The following is a 22,344-nucleotide window of genomic DNA, read 5'->3' as shown; positions in this document are numbered from 1 at the left end:
CTGAACAACAACAACAAGATGATCAAGATGCATTAAGCTATCAAAGATAATTAATGACAGAGAATATAGATATGATATCAATAAATTAGATATAAAACCAAAATATTAAAATATTCCTTAAGATCCATTGAGAAATCGGAAGAGGTACTGATTTAAAGTCTGTGCATGTAATGAGGTTGATGGTAGTGGGAATGCATCAAACAGGAGCACACATAGGCAGTCTTGACAAAGAGGTTTGGAAAGGAAGCAGTATGTTCTGAAGGACTTGGAAAAAAGAAGGAAAATGAGGATTTGAAGAGCCTCATTCTTTAATGAGTTGCACAGGACCCAGGACCTTGGTGACCCACAATAAAGTCATGAGTAGATAACTGTCTAAGACTATGGAAGCTCAGGAAATAAAACTCACTGGGTAAACATAATATATTTAGATGACCATTCTCTCATTTGAGTAAGTGGAAAGTTTTGATATTACTTATTTTATTGCCACTAATCAGTACTAACAAAAAGCTAAGGTCTTCTTGGAACACCATAATATTTAAAATATTTTAAATGCCAGGATCAGTAACCTAGTTATTATATATTCATTATACAGTCTACAGACAAATGCAAGTTAGTAATAAGTGCACATCAAAATTGCATCTTGTCTGAGAATGTATAATAATAGCAAATGTAAGAATAAATGGTTAACATTATTTCTGTTTAAAACAACAGGTTAGGCTAACTACTGTTAACAGATAAGCCCCAAATCTCAGTGACTTATCATAGTAAAGATTCATTTCTCACTCAAATTACAGACTCCTGAGATTCCGTGAAGTAGGTATATGTGAATGTATCTGTATATAGGAGGTCTATTTCATGCAGTCATGCAGGCACCCAGGATCTACCACTTAATGGTTTGAGCTTCTTTCAGGGCTTCAGGATCCCCTGTGGTATGCTCTGCAGTCAGCTAGCTGAGAGAGAAGAAAAAACTACACAGGATTATGGAAAATACACAGGAATAAAGGCAAGCCTGGACAAGGTCCCCATCACATCTATTTATATTCCAGGTACCCATCTACTGAAAAGAAAGTGCTAAATGTTGTCTAGTTGTGTGTCCAGAATGAAAGAAGGAATTGGATATTGGTAAGCACTATCATTATCCCCAGAAAATAGGTAATAAATTCTCATTTCAGTGACAAAACAGCTGTATGATATATAGCCTATGAATATAAAAAATCAGGATTCTGATTAACATTATCATATCAGAATTTACACTGAGATAAGTGATGTCTCTTTTTGGCTGTTACTTGGAAAAGCTGTATGTTTACTGCATGAAAGCCACTGATGACTCTCATGTTTTTTAAATTGAGATATAATTGACATATTATATAATTTAGAGGTATACAACATAATGATTCAATATTTGTATATGTTGTGAAGTGATCACCATGTTTTAAACTCTTTTTAAAAAAGATTTTCCCTGGAATATGTGTTGGTTATTTTAATCATTCACAACAAATATCCATTCTTAGAGGATGAATTTGATATCATAAAAACTAAGTTACAATAAGTTGGGTCAGATACAAAGATTAAACAATGAGTTTTATTTTTTCATAATATTCACAAAGCAATCCAAAAGTAAACACTTTTAGAATGCATTGGTTAATGATATCACTGTTGAAAAAAATTTAGCTGTATTTCTTAACATAGATGCCATTTTTTGTTGTTTAGTCACTAAACTGTGTCTGACTCTTTTGCAACCCTATGGACTATAGCCCGCCAGCCTCCTTTGTCCATGGGATTTCCCAGGCAAGATTACTGAAGTGGATTGCAATTTCCTTCCCCAGGGGCTTCTTCCCAACCTAGGGATCAAACCTGAGTTTCCTGCATTAGCAGGTGGATTCTTCACCACTGAGCAACCAGGAAGCCCAGATGCCATTTAGATTTGGGGAAAGGCATCTGCAATTTGAATCTATGAACCTTCAGGCTGTTCAAACCAGGAAACAGAACAGGCGGCTAGGTAGTCAGAGACTATGGGGAGGTGGGTAGCACTGCAAGAGTGAAAATCTCTCTTTCTTGCCATAGGTCAACAGTCTCTCCTCAATTTTCTCACTCGTTTTTTTCCAGACATTGAGAAGAATGCTCATAAGCAGACAATATCAACTTTACCTTTTGGATGGCTCTCAATCATTTATTCCATTAGTTTGGTTTTATAAAAGTCCTTTCTTGGGAGAAAATTTTTAATTAAGGACATAACACTGTCCTTTAAAATCCTACTGCATACAGTTTATCAGGCTACATGATTTGGTAATATGTAATATTAACATATTTGATGATTCATAGTTAAAGCCTCCAAATATTGAACATTTTAAAGCGTCTAATAAAATAATGAATGCAAACCAAAAAAAAAATTTAAGTTAAAAAAAAAGTTTTGCAATGTAATGTGCTTTTCAAGCAACAGGGAAAGGTTTTTAACAAGGCCCTCTACCCTGGGGAGATGAGCACTTTCACTAAAGGTTGGACGGAATGCATGCTGATAAGAGTTTGTAGCAGGCAATCTGGCAATGCATGTGAAAAAATAGCCTACTTTTGGACCTACAATTATCAATTCCAATTTAGGAAATGCCCAAAGAAAATCACTAAGCAATTTGTAAATCTGGCTAAGTAGGAACCCATTGCAGCTTTGTTTATGACAGTGGAAATGTAAAACAAACAAAAAAATCCTAAAAGTATATTATGTCATGATTAAATATAGTATACCCATTCAATAAAATGATATTCAGTGATAAAAAGGATGCAGTTATTGACCCTAAAGATCAATATGACCCTAAAGCCAGGCTTCAGCAGTACGTGAACCGTGAACTTCCAGATGTTCAAGCTGGTTTTAGAAAAGGCAGAGGAACCAGAGATCAAATTGCCAACATCCGCTGGATCATCAAAAAAGCAAAAGAATTCCAGAAAAACATCTATTTCTGCTTTATTGACTAGGCCAAAGCCTTTGACTGTATGGATCACAATAAACTGTGGAAAATTCTTCAAGAGATGGGAATACCAGACCACCTGACCTGCCTCTTGAGAAACCTATATGCAGGTCAGGAAGCAACGGTTAGAACTGGACATGGAACAAACTGGTTCCAAATAGGAAAAACAGTACATCAAGGCTGTATATTGTCACCCTGCTTATTTAATTTAAATGCAGAGTACATCATAAGAAATGCTGGGCCGGAAGAAGCACAAGCTGGAATCAAGATTGCTGGGAGAAATATCAATAACCTCAGATATGCAGATGACACCACCCTTATGACAGAAAGTGAAGAGGAACTAAAAAGCCTCTTAATGAAAGTGAAAGAAGAGTGAAAAAGTTGGCTTGAAGCTCAACATTCAGAAAACGAAGATCATGGCATCTGGTCCCATCACTTCATGGCAAATAGATGGGGAAACAGTGGAAACAGTGTCAGATTTCATTTTGGGGGGCTCCAAAATCACTGCAGATGGTGTTTGCAGCCATGAAATTAGAAGACGCTTACTCCTTGGAAGCAAAGTTATGACCAACCTAGATAGTATATTGGAAAGCAGAGATATTACCTTGCCAACAAAGGTCCATCTAGTCAGGGCTATGGTTTTTCCAGTGGTCATGTATGGACATGAGAGTTGGACTGTGAAGAAAGCTGAGCGCCGAAGAATTGATGCTTTTGAACTGTGGTATTCGAGAAGACTCTTGCGAGTCCCTTGGACTGCAAGAAGATCCAACCAGTCCGTCCTAAAGGAGATCAGTCCTGGGTGTTCATTGGAAGGACTGATGCTGAAGCTGAAACTCCAGTACTTTGGCCACGTCATGCGAAGAGTTGACTCACTGGAAAAGACTGTGATGCTGGGGGCAGGAGGAGAAGGGGAGGACAGAGGATGAGATGGCCGGATGGCATCACCAGCTCAATGGACATGAGTCTGAGTAAACTCTGGGAGTTGGTGATGGACGGGGAGGCCTGGCGTGCTGCGATTGATGGGATCGCAAAGAGTAGGACATGACTGAGCGACTGAACTGAACTGAAAGATCAATATGCTATGTATGCTGCTAAGTCACTTCAGTCGTGTCCGACTCTGTGAGACCCCATAGACAGCCTCCTACCAGGCTCCTCTATCCTGGGATTCTCCAGGCAAGAACATTAGAGTGGGTTGCTATTTCCTTCTCCAATGCATGAAAGTGAAAAGTGAAAGTGAAGTCGCTCAGTCGTGTGTGACTCTTAGCGACCTCATGGACTGCAGCCTACCAGGCTCCTCCATCCATGGGATTTTCCAGGCAAGAGTACTGGAGTGGGGTGCCATTGCCTTCTCCGATGCTATGGATATGGATATGTAAAAAAAGCAATTATAAATTAGGATAACTAGTCCATCTTTCATCTTATACTGTATAGTGGTAAAAAAGCCTTCAAGATGTATAACAAATGTTATTAGAGTGGTTTATGGGTAGTGTTAATTTTTTTCCTTAAAAAAAAAAAAAAACCTTATATGTTCTCAACCTGCCCCTCAATGGGCATGTATTTGTAAAGAATATATACGAGGAGTAGTATTGCATAATGTGGATTCTGAACCATACTGCCTGGTTTTGCATCCCATTTTTTCCTTTTATATAAATATTCTATTGAGCATATAATTTAACCTTTCTGTGTCTCTGGTTTCTCACCGCAAAATGCGAGTAATTCTGTACCTACCTCATCAGGCTGGAGTGAGGATTGGAAGTGGTAATATGCTATGTTGTGCTAAGTCACTTCAGTCATGTCTGACTCTTTGTGACTGCATGGACTGTAGCCTGCTAGGCTCCTCTGTTCATGGGATTCTCCAGGCAAGAATACTGGAGTGAATTGCCATGCCCTCCTCCAGGGGATCTTCCTGACCCAGGGACTGAACCCATGTCTCCTGCATTGGCAGGCAGGTTCTTTACCACTAGTGCCACCAGGGAAGCCTCAGAAGTGGTAATTACCCAGAAGTGGTATATAATATAATAGAAGTGGTATATATATAATAGAAGTGGGTATAATATACCCAGGTAATTAGTCAATATGCATGAAGCAAACACTATATAAATATTGTAATTCAGTAATTAGGAAAATAATGGAGCTATTTCCATTTTTAGAAAAATACAAATCACTATTTTCATATGCAAATTAGTGAAGAAAGCAAGATTCCCTCACAGATACTAACAATTTTAAAGTAGGTTCACTAAATACAATAAGACTGCAAAGGAAAGCAACCTGCCATTCCTCAAATTACTACGTGAGGCAGTTAAGTACACTAGGTTTCAAACAGGAAAGTCACGAACACAGTTCTGAGCCCCTGCAAATCACACAACCTCCTGTGCCTCCGATTCCTCAGTTATGAAGTGGAGATCACAGAGGCATTGTGATTCTATAAGGCAATGGCCTTACAGGGCTATTTCTAGATTCGTTAAAATAAGCCATATGAAGTGCTTATTAGCAAGCTCTCTGTAAAGGTTAGCTATTATTATTATCATTATTATTAATGACTACCCTTGAAAATAAGTCTTTGACTGGAATGGGTCCAAGAAAATATCACAAACACCCCGAGATTAGACAGAGTACCAAAGTGGGACCAAACGACTGATCAGTAGAAGAAGAAAAGCAAATTCCTAGTCTGGCAGATGCTGCATAGAAATAGGTGCTGAGATATCACAGAGCAGGGATCCTAGCTCAAGCATAAAACCCAAGGAGACTCTCAAGTGGAAGGACTCTAAAAATAAAAATAGAAAAAGAGAACAACCATTTTATCCACACTGTACCCTGGGTGACTGGTCCTCTGCATTCTGGTCTTTCTTTTATAGAGGAGGAAACAGATTCAGAAAAGATGAATACTTTGTTCAAAATGGTGTGTAAACAGCAAAGGGAGGTGTGTGTGGAGGGGGTGGTAGACAAAATCCTAGGCTAAACCTTAAAGAGAATCTGTGCTCTGTGCAAATCCTTGCCAACTCTGGAGCAGCGATCATAAATGGGCGGGACACATAAGATAGGGACCACTTCCTCCCTTGGTAAAAATGAGTCCAAGTACCAGGTTCAGAGTCCAGTATCACACGCTTAGTCCCCAATCTAGGGATCCTCCTGTGTCACTGAAATGGCCCAAGCCTAGAAGACTGAGAATCCACGTATAGTGAGTGAATCCAAGCTGAGGGGGAGCAGAGAGATGGGGGAGGAAGGTGAAAGGAGCTAGGCTGCTTGTCCTGGTTTTGTCATAGATCTTTCTTGTATGTATGCAACTTCTTTATAAAACAATGAGATTTTTTCCGCAACTCAATTCCAAGAGTCTGTGTGTCTGACTCAAAAGATAACTTCTACATTTCTATTTTCGTGTCAAGAACAGAAAATCCGCACAGCAACTTCCCAGAGCTGACTGCAGGAGAGAGGCTAGGCTAGATAGACTGTATCTAGGGAGGAGGGCCCTAACACTAGGTCTGGCTCTTACCATCTCATTTCCACTTGCTGCAAGGCCCCCAACTGGGCACTTTGATTCTCAGTCATTTTCAACGATGTAGCAAACCCCTCCCCTCCAACCCCCGCATCGGCCAATAGAGGGCGGCCTGTCTCTTCTTCCAGAAGTCTACCAGCCGCATACTCTGATTCCTTTTCCTTTCAGACCTGTTCGGTCCCAAACCCACCCCACCCCAGTTTAGAAGACTCTCTCCTTCCCCAACCAGCCCTTTCAAGTGCTTTTTAAAAAAAGGCATTTCCTAAAATCTAGAGAGAAGGGCGACAGATAGAAAAGTTCAAACATCCTTTGGTCTGTAATTCTTCCATCCCTCTCTTCCACTCCTGTACTCATGCGTTGTTAGAAGTTCTGGCCTCTCCAATGAGCTGACAGTCTAATAGGGTGAATCAGAACTATTTAGAGAAAGGTTTATATTACAACGTATTTATTTACATATTTAATTTATATATTAATATAAGCATTTGTAATATAACATGATAGATGTAAGCAGAGGTGATTACAAAAGGCTATAGAACAGCTAAGGGAATAAGCTCAAGATGCTTCCCAGAAGAGGAGGCATTAAACCATATTCCATGTATGCTTCTAACTCTTATATTTGCACATGTCTTTCAGGGTCTGTATAACCCCCCTAGTTCCCTCTCTCCCTTGACCCCCAGTTGTCACCATGTTGGGCCCACCTAATCTCTCTTTTGAACCCTTAGTCTGAAGATGAGGGAATCCTTTTGTGTCTGAGCCCCAATCTCATTGCCTTGGCTTCTGGCCACCTACTGTCTCTCCTGGATCCCAGAGGGGAAATGGCTATTTCATAACTGAGCTACTTTACACGCTGTTTCAGGTAAGCTGCTAGGCCCTTGCAGGTTTCTTATTTGCCACTAGTTACAGGCTTTAAGGAACTATGCTTATTTTCTTTTTTGTTTCTCTATTAAGGCTATGGTAAAGGACCATGTGTAAGGAATTTTCTCAGCTGTTACATCCAAATTCGTGTACATTTGACTTCAATTCCCATGAGGAGTCAGACTATCACCTGTGTTGATCAATCTTCCTGAAGGTTCTACCTCTGGAATCCCAGGAATGATGTCCCTTGCTTGTGATCAATCTCTAGATTTCTCTAACTTTAATATATTGCCTTTAAAAATAAACAAACATAAAAGCAAGACCGTGGCAATGATTCTCTTTTCTTTCAACTACAGTAGCTTTCTCACTTCTGTATTTTTTTCCATCACCTGACCTTGGCTTTTCCTCTTAAGTCCTACAATGTTATCTGTTACATTTTAATAATGTCTTTATACTTGCATTTGAACAGAAATATAGATAACCTCCTCTGCAAGAGTGGAAAGGGCCTTTTAACACAGCTCAATGATGACAGCTTGTTGGCAAATCCCACGGTAGAGTACTGGTGCCTTGTTGGGGTCCAAGAAACAACCATGTTCAACAGCATTGTATGTTTTATTGCTCTTGAATTTTGCTGATGGAATATCAAGCATATCTGAAATGATTTTACCACTTATAATACTTATAGAACCTTAGGGTATGAGGTCCTTTGGAGATCATCTAACCTGACCTCCTACACAACTACAGGAACTGTCTCTACAACGTCCCTGGAAAGGAGTCATCTCAACAGCTCTTTAAATGCTTCCAGAAAATGGTATGCTCACTCCCCAGTTTCCACTGCTGACAATCAGTGATAATTAATGAGCCTCTTCCCCTTCTCAGGACAAAGAACTATGATTGGAGCAATGTTTAGTTTTCTGATTCCAATGACTGGGGAACATTCCACTGGTACCTTTGGCTTTTCCATTCAGGATTAGAGTGGTTAAACCAAAATGTTTATAAGAAGTATAAATTTGTTCCGCAAACAGAAGATTTCAAAGGCATCTTTGTTTCTTCTCTCCTTACACTGCTCTGCTATTAACTTTGGGTTCATTAGTCAGGATTTTCAGATCCACTTGGCTGCCACCTTCTTGCAGCCAGACCATCTTGGATCAAAAGGTCGGCAGGCCATTCCCATCTCACACCTGCCACAAGATCTGATTTTTCTTTCCTCCCACACTGATCCTAGTCACTTTCTGTTAATTCACTAATTTTATTGACCCTGTAACACATCCTGGGAATGGTGGGCCATTACAGAGCCTATCACTTCGAGATGCTTTTTCTGACAGCTACAGATGAGACACAACCTCCGCACGATGCATTCTGCACCATTTCAGCTGCTTCTTTACCTGGTTTAACACAAAGAACATCTTCTTTATTAGCACATTCACGGAAAATGAAAAAAAAAAATTAAAACCCAATTTTGTCTACCACCTTGGCGAAAAGGGGGCAATGACAGATGACATTAATGACGCATGAGATATGCAGGTTTAGTCATGTCAAGACTTGTAGTAGTCCAATTCGCCCTTACTCAAGGGAGAAAAATTCACCTCTACTTTCCATCCGCCCCCTCCTTTAATGAAGCACCTCGGCACAGACGGCAGAGCGACAAAACACACCAGGATGTGGACTCGAGCTACAGCGGCCCCCAACAGTCTTCCCTCCTATCCTCCAGTATATTTACCTAGACCTTTTAAAGCACTTAATTAATTCACGAGCAGCTTCGCTGGAGGCGTCTCGAGCGTTCCGAGACTCCATTACATAATATCTTTTACAAACTCTATTCCCAGCTCGAGTGGAAGATGGATTCTCATCCAGTTTTGCAAAGGTTCCATGCGTTTTGCTTCCATTTCCCGGGTTTCGATCCGGCGGGCACCCCAGCCAAGGGCTGCAGCCTTCCACTCCGCCCCGAGCTCCGGGTTCCCCGCCACTCTCCGAGCTCAAAGCGTTTCCCGGAGGTGCATCTGCCTCGCCCTCGGGACTCCCAAGCCAGCCACGGTGGCCCCGAAGGCTGACGGGCGCTCGGGGACGCCGCAACTCTCGTAGCTCGCCGGTGCGCCCGAGCCGCAGCGCGCCGGCGTTGCCGTAGCGGGAGAGGCGCGCGAAGACTCGGCCGCAGGGCCGGCTCGGTGCGCCGGGCTCGGGGAGGCTGAGGGGGAGGAGGCGGAGGAGGAGGAGGCGTGCGAGGGAGGAAGGGCCTGGCCGCCGGGGAGGGAGGGGGGAGGAGGGGGAGGGGGCCGGCCGGGCCCGGAGGGGTGGGGGGGGGCAGCCAATGAGCTGCGCGCGGCGCGGGGCGGGGGGGGCGCGGGTTGGGGGATGAGGTATGATGGGGGAGGGCGCAGCCCGAGCGGCGGAGGCTCGAGCCATAAACAAGCGCCCGGAGGAGCGGCGCAGGAGTGAGGCGAGCCGGGCGCGCGGAGCGGACGCCGCGGACCTTCTGCTGCGCCACCGCGCCCACTCGGCGGCTCGGGAGGCGGGGACCGGCCCGGAGGCTGCGCCGCTGCCGCCGCCACAACCACCGCCGCCGCGGGGTCGGCCGACGCGGAGGAGGAGAGAGGGAGGAGGCGCCGCCAGCCGGGGCTGGAGCCGAGCGCAGCCGCCGCCGCCGCCAGAAGTTTGGGTTGAACCGGAGCTGCCGGGAGGAAACTTTTTTTCTTTTTTCCCCCTCCCTCCCGGGAGGAGAAGAAGGAGGGGAAGCCACTGCTGGCGCCAACGCTAGTGGGCTTCGGGTCGGCGCGGCCCGCAGCGGGAGCGGGGGCCTCGCCCCGCGAGGGGAGGCTCGCCCCGGGGGCCCCGAGGGGGGCGGCGAGGACCGCGGGCTGCGGGTGCGGCGGCGGCGCGTGTGCCCCGCGCAGGGGAGGGCGCCCGCCCCGCTCCCGGCCCGGCTGCGAGGAGGAGGCGGCGGCGGCGCAGGAGGATGTACTTGGTGGCGGGGGGCAGGGGGCTGGCCGGCTGCGGGCACCTCCTGGTCTCGCTGCTGGGGCTGTTGCTGCTGCTGGCGCGCTCCGGCACCCGGGCGCTGGTCTGCCTGCCCTGCGACGAGTCCAAGTGCGAAGAGCCCAAAAGCTGCCCCGGGAGCATCGTGCAGGGCTTCTGCGGCTGTTGCTACATGTGCGCCCGCCAGAGAAACGAGAGCTGCGGCGGCGCCTACGGGCTCCACGGAGCCTGCGACCGGGGGCTGCGCTGTGTCATCCGCCCCCCGCTCAATGGCGACTCCATCACCGAGTACGAAGTGGGCGTCTGCGAAGGTACGGCCGCCCGCCGCGGGCCCCCTCCCACCTGGCCCGCGCCGCCCCCTCGGCGCTGGTGGCGCCGAACAAAGTTTGGCCGAGACTTTCCCGAGGAGAGAGGGCTCTTCGGAAAGGAGGGGCGCCCGCCACCCCCGGGAGTGAGCCCCGCGTCCCTGGGTTCCCAGCTCGCTGCTTCCCCGGATGCCTGGCCAGCCGCGGGAGAGGTTGGGTTGCGTGGGTGGGGGCCGGCGGGTGGGAGATCGCCCCCGGCCGCGCACAAACGCATACACGTGTGGCCCATCGGGTTGGGGTTGGGGTTGGGTGGAGTGGCCAGGCTGTGCGCCCGGAGGTGGGGGCGCCGCGGGCAGGGGGCACTGCGGAGGCTATGGCGAGCCCCTCGGGGAGTCCGGCCTCTGCCGCCCTCCCCGCACTAGCGCAGTGTGGAACCGAGTGCTGCACCACGTCCACTCAAGTCCATTTTCTGCTGGCGGAGGAGACGTGTCTCCAGCTCACACTCCCTGTGTGACTCTTGTATTATTTTTTCCTTGCGCTTTTCCTTCACCCCCTTCCTCCTCCTGCGCATATAAATCAGTTTCAGCTCCGGAATATGTCAGCCCAGGGGAAGTTACAGACGGTGGTTACTCATTTATTTGCCTATTGAAAGCGGTCAAAGGCTTTCTCTCCTGAATGAAGGGAGGGTTGGGGGGGAGGGCGGGGGGCTTGCACCTAGGAGTGAAAAGTTGTTTCTGTACTATTAGTGGCTGCTTTTTAAGATCAGATATCCGCGTCTTTCCAGTCGCGTTGCTTGTTCTTTTTGTGTGTTTAATAACGAGGATTGTTCTGCTGGTTTCTCCAGTGAAGTATTGTGCACCATGGTGTCTGATTGAAGGAGAAGGATTGGGTTAGCGGAGCCCTCCTTCTTGGGAGAATCACTGCTGATGGGTGTTGGCCTTCAGCCCTGCCCGCCGGCCTCGGGGTGCCTGGTCAGGGTTGGGATCTAGAGAGACGCAGTGAGTTCCTTTTATTTGGCTAATGCCAAATAGTGAGCACCAGTGAAACGTAGGATCCCTGCTCGGGCTGACGTTGGGGCGGTGATGCTGTTCTGGGCCATCCTGGTGTGCGTGCAGAGCGCAGCAGCCTTACTCTGGAGGGGCGGAGGAGGGACAGGCGCCCCTGCTCCTGTCTTCCTCAATACTCACAGCCTGCGTGCAGGAGATCAGGGAGGGGTTTATTCTGAAGCATCCTTCTGTGTGTCTGTTTATTGTGCTGGGAAACTGAGAGAGGAAGTAGATGCCTTAAGAGTCTGTTGAAAGGCTTCTTTGGTTCTCTTTACATACATGCATGCTGGTTGATTATTGTTTAGTTACTCAGTCCTGTCCCGCTCTTTTGAGACCCCATGGACTATAGCCCACCAGGCGCCTCTGTCCATGGAATTTCCCAGGCAAGAATACTAGAGTGGCTTGCCATTTCCTCCTCCAGGGGATCTTCCCGACCCAGGGATGGAACCGGCGTCTCCTGCGTTGGCAGGCGGGTTCTTTACCACTGAGCCACCAGGCAGGTTTTAGAGTTTGGACAGTTTTGGAAAATCAGGCTGGCCTTTCTGGTTTGGAAGCGAGTGGGCAGTAATGAGTGGAGAGGACAGTGGCCGGGAAGTGCACCGATGCACCCTGAGGACATTGGGATGCAAGAGTTTGTTTACCTCAAGCACAAAAGCCTCACCTGGCGTTAAGTCCCACGGCATAGCATGTTTTTGTCTCTCACAAAGAAGAGAAATGGCCAAGAGATTAACTTCTGATACAGTTTTATGTGTTTGGCTTTGGGAATTCTGAATGAGTTGGACCAAAAGATGCGGCTTTGAACCCTGCTACTTGGAGTGTGTAATTTACTTAAGCCAGCCTCCCATAAATCTGAAAAGAACAAGCACCCTGAAACAAGGTTAAATGTGGTGGAAACTGCTGTGCTCTGAGAAGGACTTGGGAAGGTTCTAAAGATTCTAACCTTTGTTTTGTTACTTCATGATAGATTTCTGGTGAAGGAAATGTGGAGTTCAGGGAACATTCACACTAATCAAGTGCTTTGGCACCAATGTCCCCGTGTCATAGTATAGAGTTATTTTGGCAGTTTGTTGGTGAGCCTTTTATTCTTCTGAAGTGAGGTGATCCCTCATAGCTTCGTTTCTTCTGTTAACTCTCTACACACTTGGTATTAATCTTGAAAACGCTTGGAAGTATTTATTGGCATGATGTTTTCACATTTAGTGTTCTTTAACAACACTTTCCATCTAGCCAGCCTGTTTTCAGCTACCAAAACTGTGTGTTCAGGGCATTTTTTACTTTTTTATAGAACTCTAAAAGCCGCAATCGGATTGCAATCTATGGACCCAAAGTAGAAAGGACAGTGTTACCTAGCATGATGATTGTATTTAGACAGCTATTTCAATAGGGTGTCTAAAATTTCAAGAATTTTCACGTGATTACAAGATTTATGGAAAACAAGATAAGTGAATAGCCTTTTTTCTTCCTCCTTTTTAAGAATTAGAGGAGTCATTCTATGGCAGTAATTACCCTAGAGGATGCTGACATTCTCTTGTTTTTCTCTTAGTTGGCAAAACATTTCTCAATGGCCAATGTTTCCCTCAGTTTCCATTTTTATTCAGAAATTTGCGCATAATTATCATAACTAACAAATAGAAATTGATATATTTTGTTCCTGAGGAAGTCTTTTGCTGCAATTTCTGCACTAAAATGACCCCTACTGGTTGTATCTGTTAATGAAAACTCTTTTGAAACTTGTTTAACTGACTATACTGAGGAAAACATATTGCATGGTATAGAAATGTTATCATGTCAACCTGTTTTCATTGACATAATTTAAATACAAATTACATTGCTCTATCTGCCAACTTGCAGTAATTTTTATTTATATCACTCCACATACTGGCTTTATGAGAGAAAAAAAATCAGGTTTTTAACTTCAGTTCGCAAAGTAAGTAGATAAAGTAGGGTCTGAAATGGACCCCTTCCAAATTGTGGTTCTTTGCCTTAGGTTTTTAAGGCATACTGGCTCATAGTAGGCTCTCAGTGAATGTGCAATGAATACACGGAAGAACAGTTTTTTCCATAGAAAGAACACTGAGGGAAAAATATTTTCTGAAAAGGTTAAATGATGCGAAGAGTGAATCATGCGATGCGTACACCTGGACTTCTTTTCCGCATCATTTAGACTGCTAACTAAGTAAATCCTGACATACTTGTTCCTTTAAAAAAAAAAAAACTCTTTGGCTATGTGTGTATTTAAAGTTGAGCAGAGAGCCAGATACCTCCATTTTTCTCTACTCTGTGAAGTGCTTTCTGGCCCCTGGGAAGATCCCTTTCCCATTTCCACTGATTCAGTGAGTCTGCCTGTTGCCCTTTGCAGCTTCCTAAGTGGCCTGCTCCTTGGTTAGGGTGCCTGCCTCTAGGTAAGTTGCCTAGAAGCCATAGAGATAAGTTTGAAGTCTGAACTCCTGAGGGAGAAGACTGAGTGGGAGACCTCTCTGGGACATGAAAGACAGTGTTGAAAAAAAAATACTCAAATGAGATTTTCTAGGAAGAATGTTTGGATTGGCCAGTGAAGTTTATGTTTCAGACAAGGGGTGAGGTCCATTTTTCCTCCTCCATGGACTCATATAATATGCTTCTATAAGGAAGGGGGTGGGTGGGGGGAGCATGACCAGCCTTCTCTAAGTAAGGAAAGGGCAGCAATGGCTTAAGATTGACAGTTCGTGAGGGCAGAGTGGTGAGGAACCTAGTGGACACTATAGAATACTTTGCTCTGAGAACTTTGCATTAGAGCCAGGCGATCCCTATCACAGAGAAGCACTTTTTTCCCACCTGGAGATTATTTCCTCAGTGTTCGTGTTTATGGAATGGAACTGTGTTTTCACCTCTGCCATGTAAGAACTGTCTCTTTCAAAACTCAATCCTCCTCTGATTTTCCCCAGATATTTGAACTTCTCTTTCCACCCACTTGTCACGGGGCAGTAAGTAAAACCAAGGATGTGGGGTGGGTATTCACAGCAGAGAATGGAATGTTTTCTGAAACTGTTGACGTTAGAAGGTTATGGTTTCTTTTCACTCACTGGAGCTGACGACTCCTTGGAAGAAGGTTTGTGGAGGATCTGAGGTGAGGCCTAGGGAGCAGGCTCTAGGAGGCCAGGGAACAAATCAAACCAGTTGGTTGCACACTAGCCACAGATCTCCTCTCATCCATCTGTAATGTAGGACTCAGAGTTAAGAATCCATGGATTTGGATTTTTCCCAGTTAAATAGAGGGGATGGGCAAAGTTCATATTCTTGTACTGATGTTAGAAAAATGAAAACACCCAGAGCTCCTTGTTTTTGAGGAAGGTGTTTCGGTTTCCATCTCAAAAGTCTTTAGGTAAAGTTCTTAGATGCCAGAGACAGAGGCAAGCAGAGGGCCTATGAAATCACCTTAATATGGCATGGGAAGAGGAACCAATGTAAGTAAACAAGGAAATAATTAGTTCTTCCCCAGAGTAAATATTGACAGAATGTGGAGAGTCTATTCACTGCACGTATTCAAATGACAGGACTTCATGACTTTGATTTTGACTGTCAAGCTTACAGAACCCTCACTGTCGTTGAGGAGTCCAGTCACATAAAACACTTGGCAAGGGGTGGATGAGCACTGGAAGGGCAAAAATAGCAAGTCTGGGGATCTTGCTGCCATTAACACGCATTTACTCTACAAGTGCCATGATGAACATACAGGTAAATTTACTGTAATAAACATTATTCATTCATTAAGAAAACCATCTGAATAATCCTTAGAATTTGAGATACAACCAGTTGTGGGAGTTATTGGGCTTCCCTTGTGGTTCAGCTGGTAAAGAATCTGCCAGCGATGCATTTCGCCTGCAATCCGAACTGCAAGACCTGGGTTTGATTCCTGGGTTGGGAAAATCCCCTGGAGAAGGGAAAGGCTACCCACTCCAGTATTCTGGCCTGGAGAACTAGCAATGTGGTGCAGGTTTCTGTGTTTATGGCTTAAAATGTGATGATCTGGATGAACAAGGGGATGCTTCAGGGAAGCATGGAGCAGGAATTACAAAGTTGGGGGGAAATAGATAAAACAGATGGCCCCAAAAGATAATGGAGTGGGAGGACTAAAGAATGACAAATGGGAGAGGGGAAAAATACTGAATTCATCTTAGGGCAACTATGTCATCCTTTGAAGAATAATCCAAAACACATTCCAGACATTAATTGTGAAATTCCTGAAAAATGTGGGTGTGTTTAACATCGTTCAGGCTAACATGCACTAACTAACATGAGAGATGGCACTAACACGAGAGATGGCAGTGCTGCTTTCGTGTGTAAATACCATCAGGTAGATGATGGTAAAACGAGTGGAAGGTGAATATATTTGAAGCAGGTTCCTGTGACACTGTGTTCCACAGGGCACATGCAGGATGAGGGTTTTGGAGACACCCCAGTAAAGCTCAATTAATTATTTGAGGGAGAAACAGTGGACTAGCCAAGCATGAGTGAATAACAAACTGAAATTCTTCCTGCTCAGAGATTGAATTCTCCAAAGCTGAATTTTTAAAGTTCTGACTTGTCTCTGCATAGAAATCAATCACTTATTCATTGATCTACTCTGTACAAGGCTTTCTCCTGGGGTGGCAGGGGAGGAGGGGGAGCTGGGAAGCCTGGGGACCTCGCAGACCTGAGCCCTACTCCAGCCACTCTTATAATCAAGATAAAGAATGAGGCCAGACCTTCACAAGTCTATATAAGTTCAAGCCAAGTAGAAGTGATTTCTCGGGTCTCTGTATGATTAGTTGGTGAGTGAGATATGTGGTTAAAATTTGTTGTAGGAATCGCAGGATCTGAGGTGATCTTTTCAGGCTCAGGTGGCAAAGCTGAAAAGGAGAATTCAAAGTCCAATAAGGTACAGAAGCCTGAGTGAGAACTATGTTTCGGTGGGGGATGGGGAAGGGATCCTACCCATTCTCAGAGTTCTTGTGATATAGGTATCAAGAGTGCTTCCCAACATGCCTGAGAATGAGGCTGCATTCTTAACACTCTACCAGCTGTTCAAAGTGGCACTTTCCTTTTGGGAGCACTTCTGTCTTTGTTCTAGCTTGTTCCGCTAGGCAGGTGAATGTCGTCGGCAGTGAACTGAGAACTGTCTGTTTATCAGCATCTCCTGATTTCACCACTCTGCTGCTTGTCCTGGCCAGTTAGTCTGATCAAATCATGGAAAACCTGCAAGTTTGGATAAGACCTTATTGGTCTTCGGGACAGGACAGAGATGTGGTGAACTATTCTTAAGAATGCCCTCAAGGTAAACATTGGTTCATTTGGGTCCGACGTTAAAAAATAAAAATGAAAACTCAAGAGGTTCCTTTTTCTTCTGTAGTTCCTAAGTGAACAGGGTTCAATTCCTTATCTCCCTCTCCCAACCCCCATTAATTCCTTGTGAGAAATACTTACATCTTGATCCAAGAGTGTAATGGTTAGAAACTTGGTTTCTGGGGTCAAGTCTACACTCTGCTTCTGTGCATCTACATTTTCTCCTCTGTTTAGTGGGGTTAATAATAGGGTTTCTGTAAAGGACTCGGTGAACCCTGTGAAGCACTTAAAACAACGGGCTTGCATATGGTAAACACTTAAGGAGCTACTAAGCAGTAGAAGTAAAATAATCTGATACGGGCTCATTCTCTTGTTCTATTTAACCCTCAGCCATCTGAGTATTTCATCATTGGTGATTAAAGAGTTTGGGCTCTTAGAAAGGGAGCAGATTATTATTGAATTCAGGTCCCCCCCCCCCCCCCCGCCCGACACCATAAATTCATCGAGTTAAAAAACTTAAAAGCCCTCTGAAGCTATTTGCTATCTTTCCTCCTAATGCCCATTTATTATACTTGGTCTAAATAGTTTCTATAAAATTTGTATATTTGGAGTAAAAATAGAGAGGGAGGAATCTGGAATTTTTTGCATTGTGCTGAATCGCTTCAGTTGTATCTGACTCTCTGCAACTCTAATGGACTGTAGCCTTACCCAGGCAAGAGTACTGCAGTGGGTTGCCATTCTCTGCTCCAGGGGATCTTCCCGACCCAGAGGATTGAACCTACGTCTCTTGTGTCCCCTGCATTGGCAGGCAGGTTCTTTGCCACTAGTGCCACAGGTTGTAGGAACTGTGAATTTAACCATTTGCCTTTGGACTAATATTTGGGGAAGGGGGAACACCTAAACTCACACTTAGTAGCAGTGTGCATTTTCTGTCACATCGTATTCTGAAAGAAGATTTTGCTCCTAGCTCCTGGGGTGTCCACAGTGGCAGTCAGCATGGGATTTGGCCTGGCTTGAGCAGAAGAAACAGCTTATAGAGCTGCAACTCACCCGCAAAGGGGCCACAGTCTCACTTGTCCCCAAAGTAGGTGCAAACGAGGCAAAACCAGAGGTCAGGCATTCAGCCAGACCATTCCTCCACTCTTTTTGCAGCCCTACCTGTTTCTTGGCTCTCCTCTGCCCATAAGTATTTACTGAGCAGCTGCTGAAGCTCTGGTCTTCGTGATACCACTTACTATCTCTAAGCTTGAGTTCCCCCAGCTGTTAATAGTGATAGGTACCACCTAGGTTTGCTCTGAGGATTAAATGAAATAAAACTGCCTTTGAAATGTTAATGTACACACAGATCACCTGGGGATCTCATTAAGCATGCAGGTTCGGATGCAGTGGGTCGGGATAGGGCCAGAGAGTCCGCAGTTCTAATAGACCTCCCAGGGAATGCCAATGCTGCTGGTCCCAGGACCACACTTGAAACAGCAGAAAGATAATGCGTGTAAAGCATGTAGCATGAGTATGGCGTATGATAGACCTGTGTAATAATTAGTTTTCAACCAAAATAAATGAGGTAGGTACCCGACTTTCACAAAGGCTGTGGTCTGAAGGTAGACAGTGAAAACTGGGACCATCTGTTGTAGCCCAAGACAATAATTTACAGTTAGTAAGGCCTGAGCTAGGAAGTGCTGGGCATCTCAGGGGCAGCTAAGAGGGGCCCCAACTCCACCTTTGACTACTAAGAAGGATTTAGTGGGGTGCAGTGGCAAGCCAGGCCTGAGGAGGTCTCTTCCCCTCCTTCCTGCTCCTCACTTGTCTGTGTAGGGTGTGGTAGGGAAAAAGTAGGCCTTGGGGCCAGACAGACCTGTGTTTAAATCAACTGTGTTCAACTGTAAGCCACCAGTTTGCTTAACTGGTTTGAGTTTCAGTTTCCTTACCTGTGAAATGGAATAGTAATAGGTTTTATCAGGTAATTAATATGAGGGTTGGAGAGAATTATTACATATAATATATATATGATTACATGTATGTGTGTTATGTATATACATGCATAGATGCACAAAAATATGTGTAGTGGCTAATAGAGTACCTGGCACTGAGAAAGATAGTTAATATTCCAATTTCTATTCTATTTTTTGTCTTCTCTCTCTCTCTCTTTAATTTGTTAGCTTTCTCTCTGTATAAATTAAAAGAAAATTTCTGCTTTGTGGATTGACTACACTTAACCAAATCTCTTTAACAGGGGATTCCGACAATTATGGTCTCTTGATGTTTGTCAGAGAGAAAGGGACAGTGAATCCCCAAGAGCGAGGGGTATGGTCTCTGTACCAAAAGCATGTTCATAGGTTTGATCCAATATGATTGTAATTCTCAGTTCCTTTAGTGCTTCAGAGAATGTGGCCATCTTGCTCTATTTTGCAGTTTGAGTGCTTACTTCCACAGAGCTATTTCAAATTAGTATTTTTTTAAAAAGGTGACCTATGTTAATATGGATGGCATATGGACTGATGGAAGTGTGTTAAATGGTATTTTATTGTTAGAGGTTTTCTGTGGGTTCCCAGACATAGCTGGAGACCTCAGAGCCCCCAGGAGCATTGCCAAGGCAAGATAGGGTCACTGGGGTTCCAGAAGAAAGAGCAGCAGGCCTGCTGGCTCAGAGACCAGGGCAGGCTTGTGGATGAGCAGGTGCCCAGGGTACATTTGCGTTGCTCTGATTGATCCGATGTGCTCCATGCATCTTCCACGTGGACTGATGCTGCAGCTTTCCTTTGGACTTGCATTGTGGTTTCTCTGGAGAGTCTGTGCTACAGTGGAAGGCTAGAAAAGAACACCTAGAATTAAAACATCTGACGTCCTTGTCTCTCTGGTTCCTAGTGTAGGTGAGGTCCCACTTCAGAAAGACAGAACTGTGACTTTTTTCTTTAAGTCCTCTATTTATCTAGTAAATATGGGCTGAGTACTTACAAAGCAAATGCCTTTTATTGGCTATTATGCAACATGGAGAAGGAAACACAATGATGATGCAGTCCTTGAAATCAGTAGTTTAAAACTCTTTATTTTCTTCATGACAACCAAAACATATTACACAGTCAAAATTGATTTTTTTTCTTTTTACTGAGACTCTCTAGTACCTATCATTGTAGTGCTTCTTTCATCACAAGCATGGATATTCAAATATGCAGCCTACACGCAAGGTGAGAAGCTTCCACATTTCAGAGTTCTGCTTAAGTATTTGTCAAATCCAAAAAGAACACCTTCGTTTTGAAATATCCTGGGAATATTTGTTTTATGAATGTTTAAGAAAGAAAGCTAAGGGTTCATTGTGTTTTCAGGTGTTTTACATTTCAAGTCCCTGAGAAGAGGAATCACAAGAGTCTACCCTTTGGAAATTTTAGCTATGTCCTTAGCAACCAGCCACTTTGTCTGTAGCAAGGTAAAAAAAAAAAAAAGGTATAGGCTGTAACTAGACTGTGCCTATCTTATTTAGCATTTCAAAACAAAAACCATAAACAAACATCTCAGATTCAAAACAGAAAGGAATTTCTGGCAGGGCACAATGAAACCTGAGCCTGCAAAATCTCAGTCTACAGGAGTTAACTTAGCATCTTATCCAAAGACCACAAGGGAAACTGTTCACAACCGATAAAACAAAAGGCATCTCAATATTGGATACTTGTGATACCTCTTCTATTTTTTTAAAGACTCCAAGAGACCTGCCAAGATAAGGCAAAACTGTCTTGAAAAGGTGTAGCCAGAACTGGCCTTTGAATATTGATGATTCGTGGGTCTACTTGAGCCCTGTAAGTGTGAGGAACCCTGTACAGGGTGTGTGGGCTCTGTCCCCTCAGAGTGTGTGTTTATGACTCTGCAGAGGCAGGACACTCCATCATGCTGTCAGATGCACATCTTGAAAACATTTTCCTTACTTTCCATAGTTGGAAGCTTTGCCTGTTTTCAAGGAAAGGGCATTTACATTCTGAGGGAGGAAAAGGGGATAGATTTTTAGACAGTTTTCTTGCTGAAGGCCAGAGTTTTTGAAGGATTGTTAAATGATTTGAGAAAGATTGGGTGTGCTGTGTGTTCAGAAATACTGAGTTCTTAGATTTCAGACAGATTTTAGGAAAATTTATTACCGTGTCCATTAAATTTAAACATTAAAATGAAAGGCCAAATACATGTCCATATTTTAATCAAAAGAATGAGTGGATTTGTATAGATCATCATTTGTTGCTGGTAGGATTTAGGGCTGCTCAGAAAAGTAGACTTTGCATTCTTGTAAATGGATCTAGTACGATTAAGGAGAAAAAAATGTAGCCCTGGCTTCCAGGTCTTCCTCCATCCTCTAATGGCCGGTAACTGAAATAAAACCTTCTCACTGGAGAAGGAAATGGTAACCCACCCCAGTGTTCTTGCCTGGAGAATCCCAGGGACGGGGGAGCCTGGTGGGCTGCCACCTATGGGGTCGCACAAAGTTGGACACGACTGAAGCGACTTAGCAGCAGAAGCAGCAGTGTCCCTTGACTTGACTTTGCCTTGATTTGTCCAAAGAGAATTAAATAGTTACCTACCTGAAGGCAGGGGAACTGAATCAGATGCTATCTTAAGGCCCTTCTGGTCATAAGATCAAGGTTTTTATGACCTAGAAGTCCTGGGCAAGAGTCAACTATTACCTTGTGTCTGCAGAGCCAGAGAAGGAAAAAGCAGTAGTGTCTACATGACTGTATGCCAGATGCCGTAGACGGAAGGACTTGGAGCAAGAGATCAAGAGTTCTCCTGTAGTTATGTTTATTGTGAGGCGGTGGAGACTAGCAAAACAGTTATTGGGAAGTCAGTGACATCTTTTAAACACTGGTGATCTTTGGACCGCATTAACTGTGGTCTAATCTGGCTCTGAGAGAATTTACACCTCTCTTATGTCTGTGTTGGTCTGCTGCCTTCCACTCTTTTCTCCCATTTACTTCATTAGTTATTATGACTGTGAGGTGGGTAGGTGACAGATACTGCAAAGACAGAAGCTTGAGCAAAGGCAGGCCAAAACTTGCCCAAATTCACATGCTCATTTCTGCCTCTGACACTCTGAGAGAGTTGAGTAATTGCTGTTCTTCCTAATACTGCAGGCAGCAGCCAAATTCTCAGCATTCTTTTACCTTTGCTGCTGTTTTCACTTGCCAGGGAGTTTCCTTAAGCAGCAGCTGAATTTAAAGAAGCATAACAGTGATCATGCACAAAAGGAGGGGCCCGGGCTACAGGGCACTTGCGCCCCATAAGGGGAGGGTGAAGTGAATGAGGCTCTGCGGAGGGCCCTGCCACCCCCACGGGGGAGCGCTCTGCACGTGTGCAAGATGGCCAATCTTCAGTGAAGATGTTTCCCGTCCAGGTCAACCGCGAAGCTTGGGAAGTTGTCTCTTGGGGTCTAGAAG

General features: G+C 44.6%; 1 protein-coding gene across 2 annotated transcripts in view; it reads left to right on the top strand.

Moving 5' to 3' along the window:
- The first annotated feature begins 9,685 nt into the window (after window positions 1–9,685).
- Window positions 9,686–22,344, top strand: part of CRIM1 (cysteine rich transmembrane BMP regulator 1) — a 210,430-nt gene continuing 197,771 nt past the window's right edge. Inside the window, exon 1 of one of the 2 annotated variants that reach the window (XM_069583565.1) lies at window positions 9,686–10,592. In XM_069583565.1, coding sequence (XP_069439666.1) covers window positions 10,262–10,592 — 331 coding nt within the window. In that variant the 5' untranslated portion in view covers window positions 9,686–10,261. The remainder of the gene's footprint in view (window positions 10,593–22,344) is intronic. The other variant, XM_069583566.1, reaches the window with a different exon arrangement.

Source organism: Ovis canadensis, chromosome 3 (assembly GCF_042477335.2).
Source record: "Ovis canadensis isolate MfBH-ARS-UI-01 breed Bighorn chromosome 3, ARS-UI_OviCan_v2, whole genome shotgun sequence".
Taxonomy (NCBI): domain Eukaryota; kingdom Metazoa; phylum Chordata; class Mammalia; order Artiodactyla; family Bovidae; genus Ovis; species Ovis canadensis.
The sequence above is the reverse complement of the archived record's forward strand: the minus strand, read 5'-3'. Positions and strand labels throughout refer to the sequence as shown.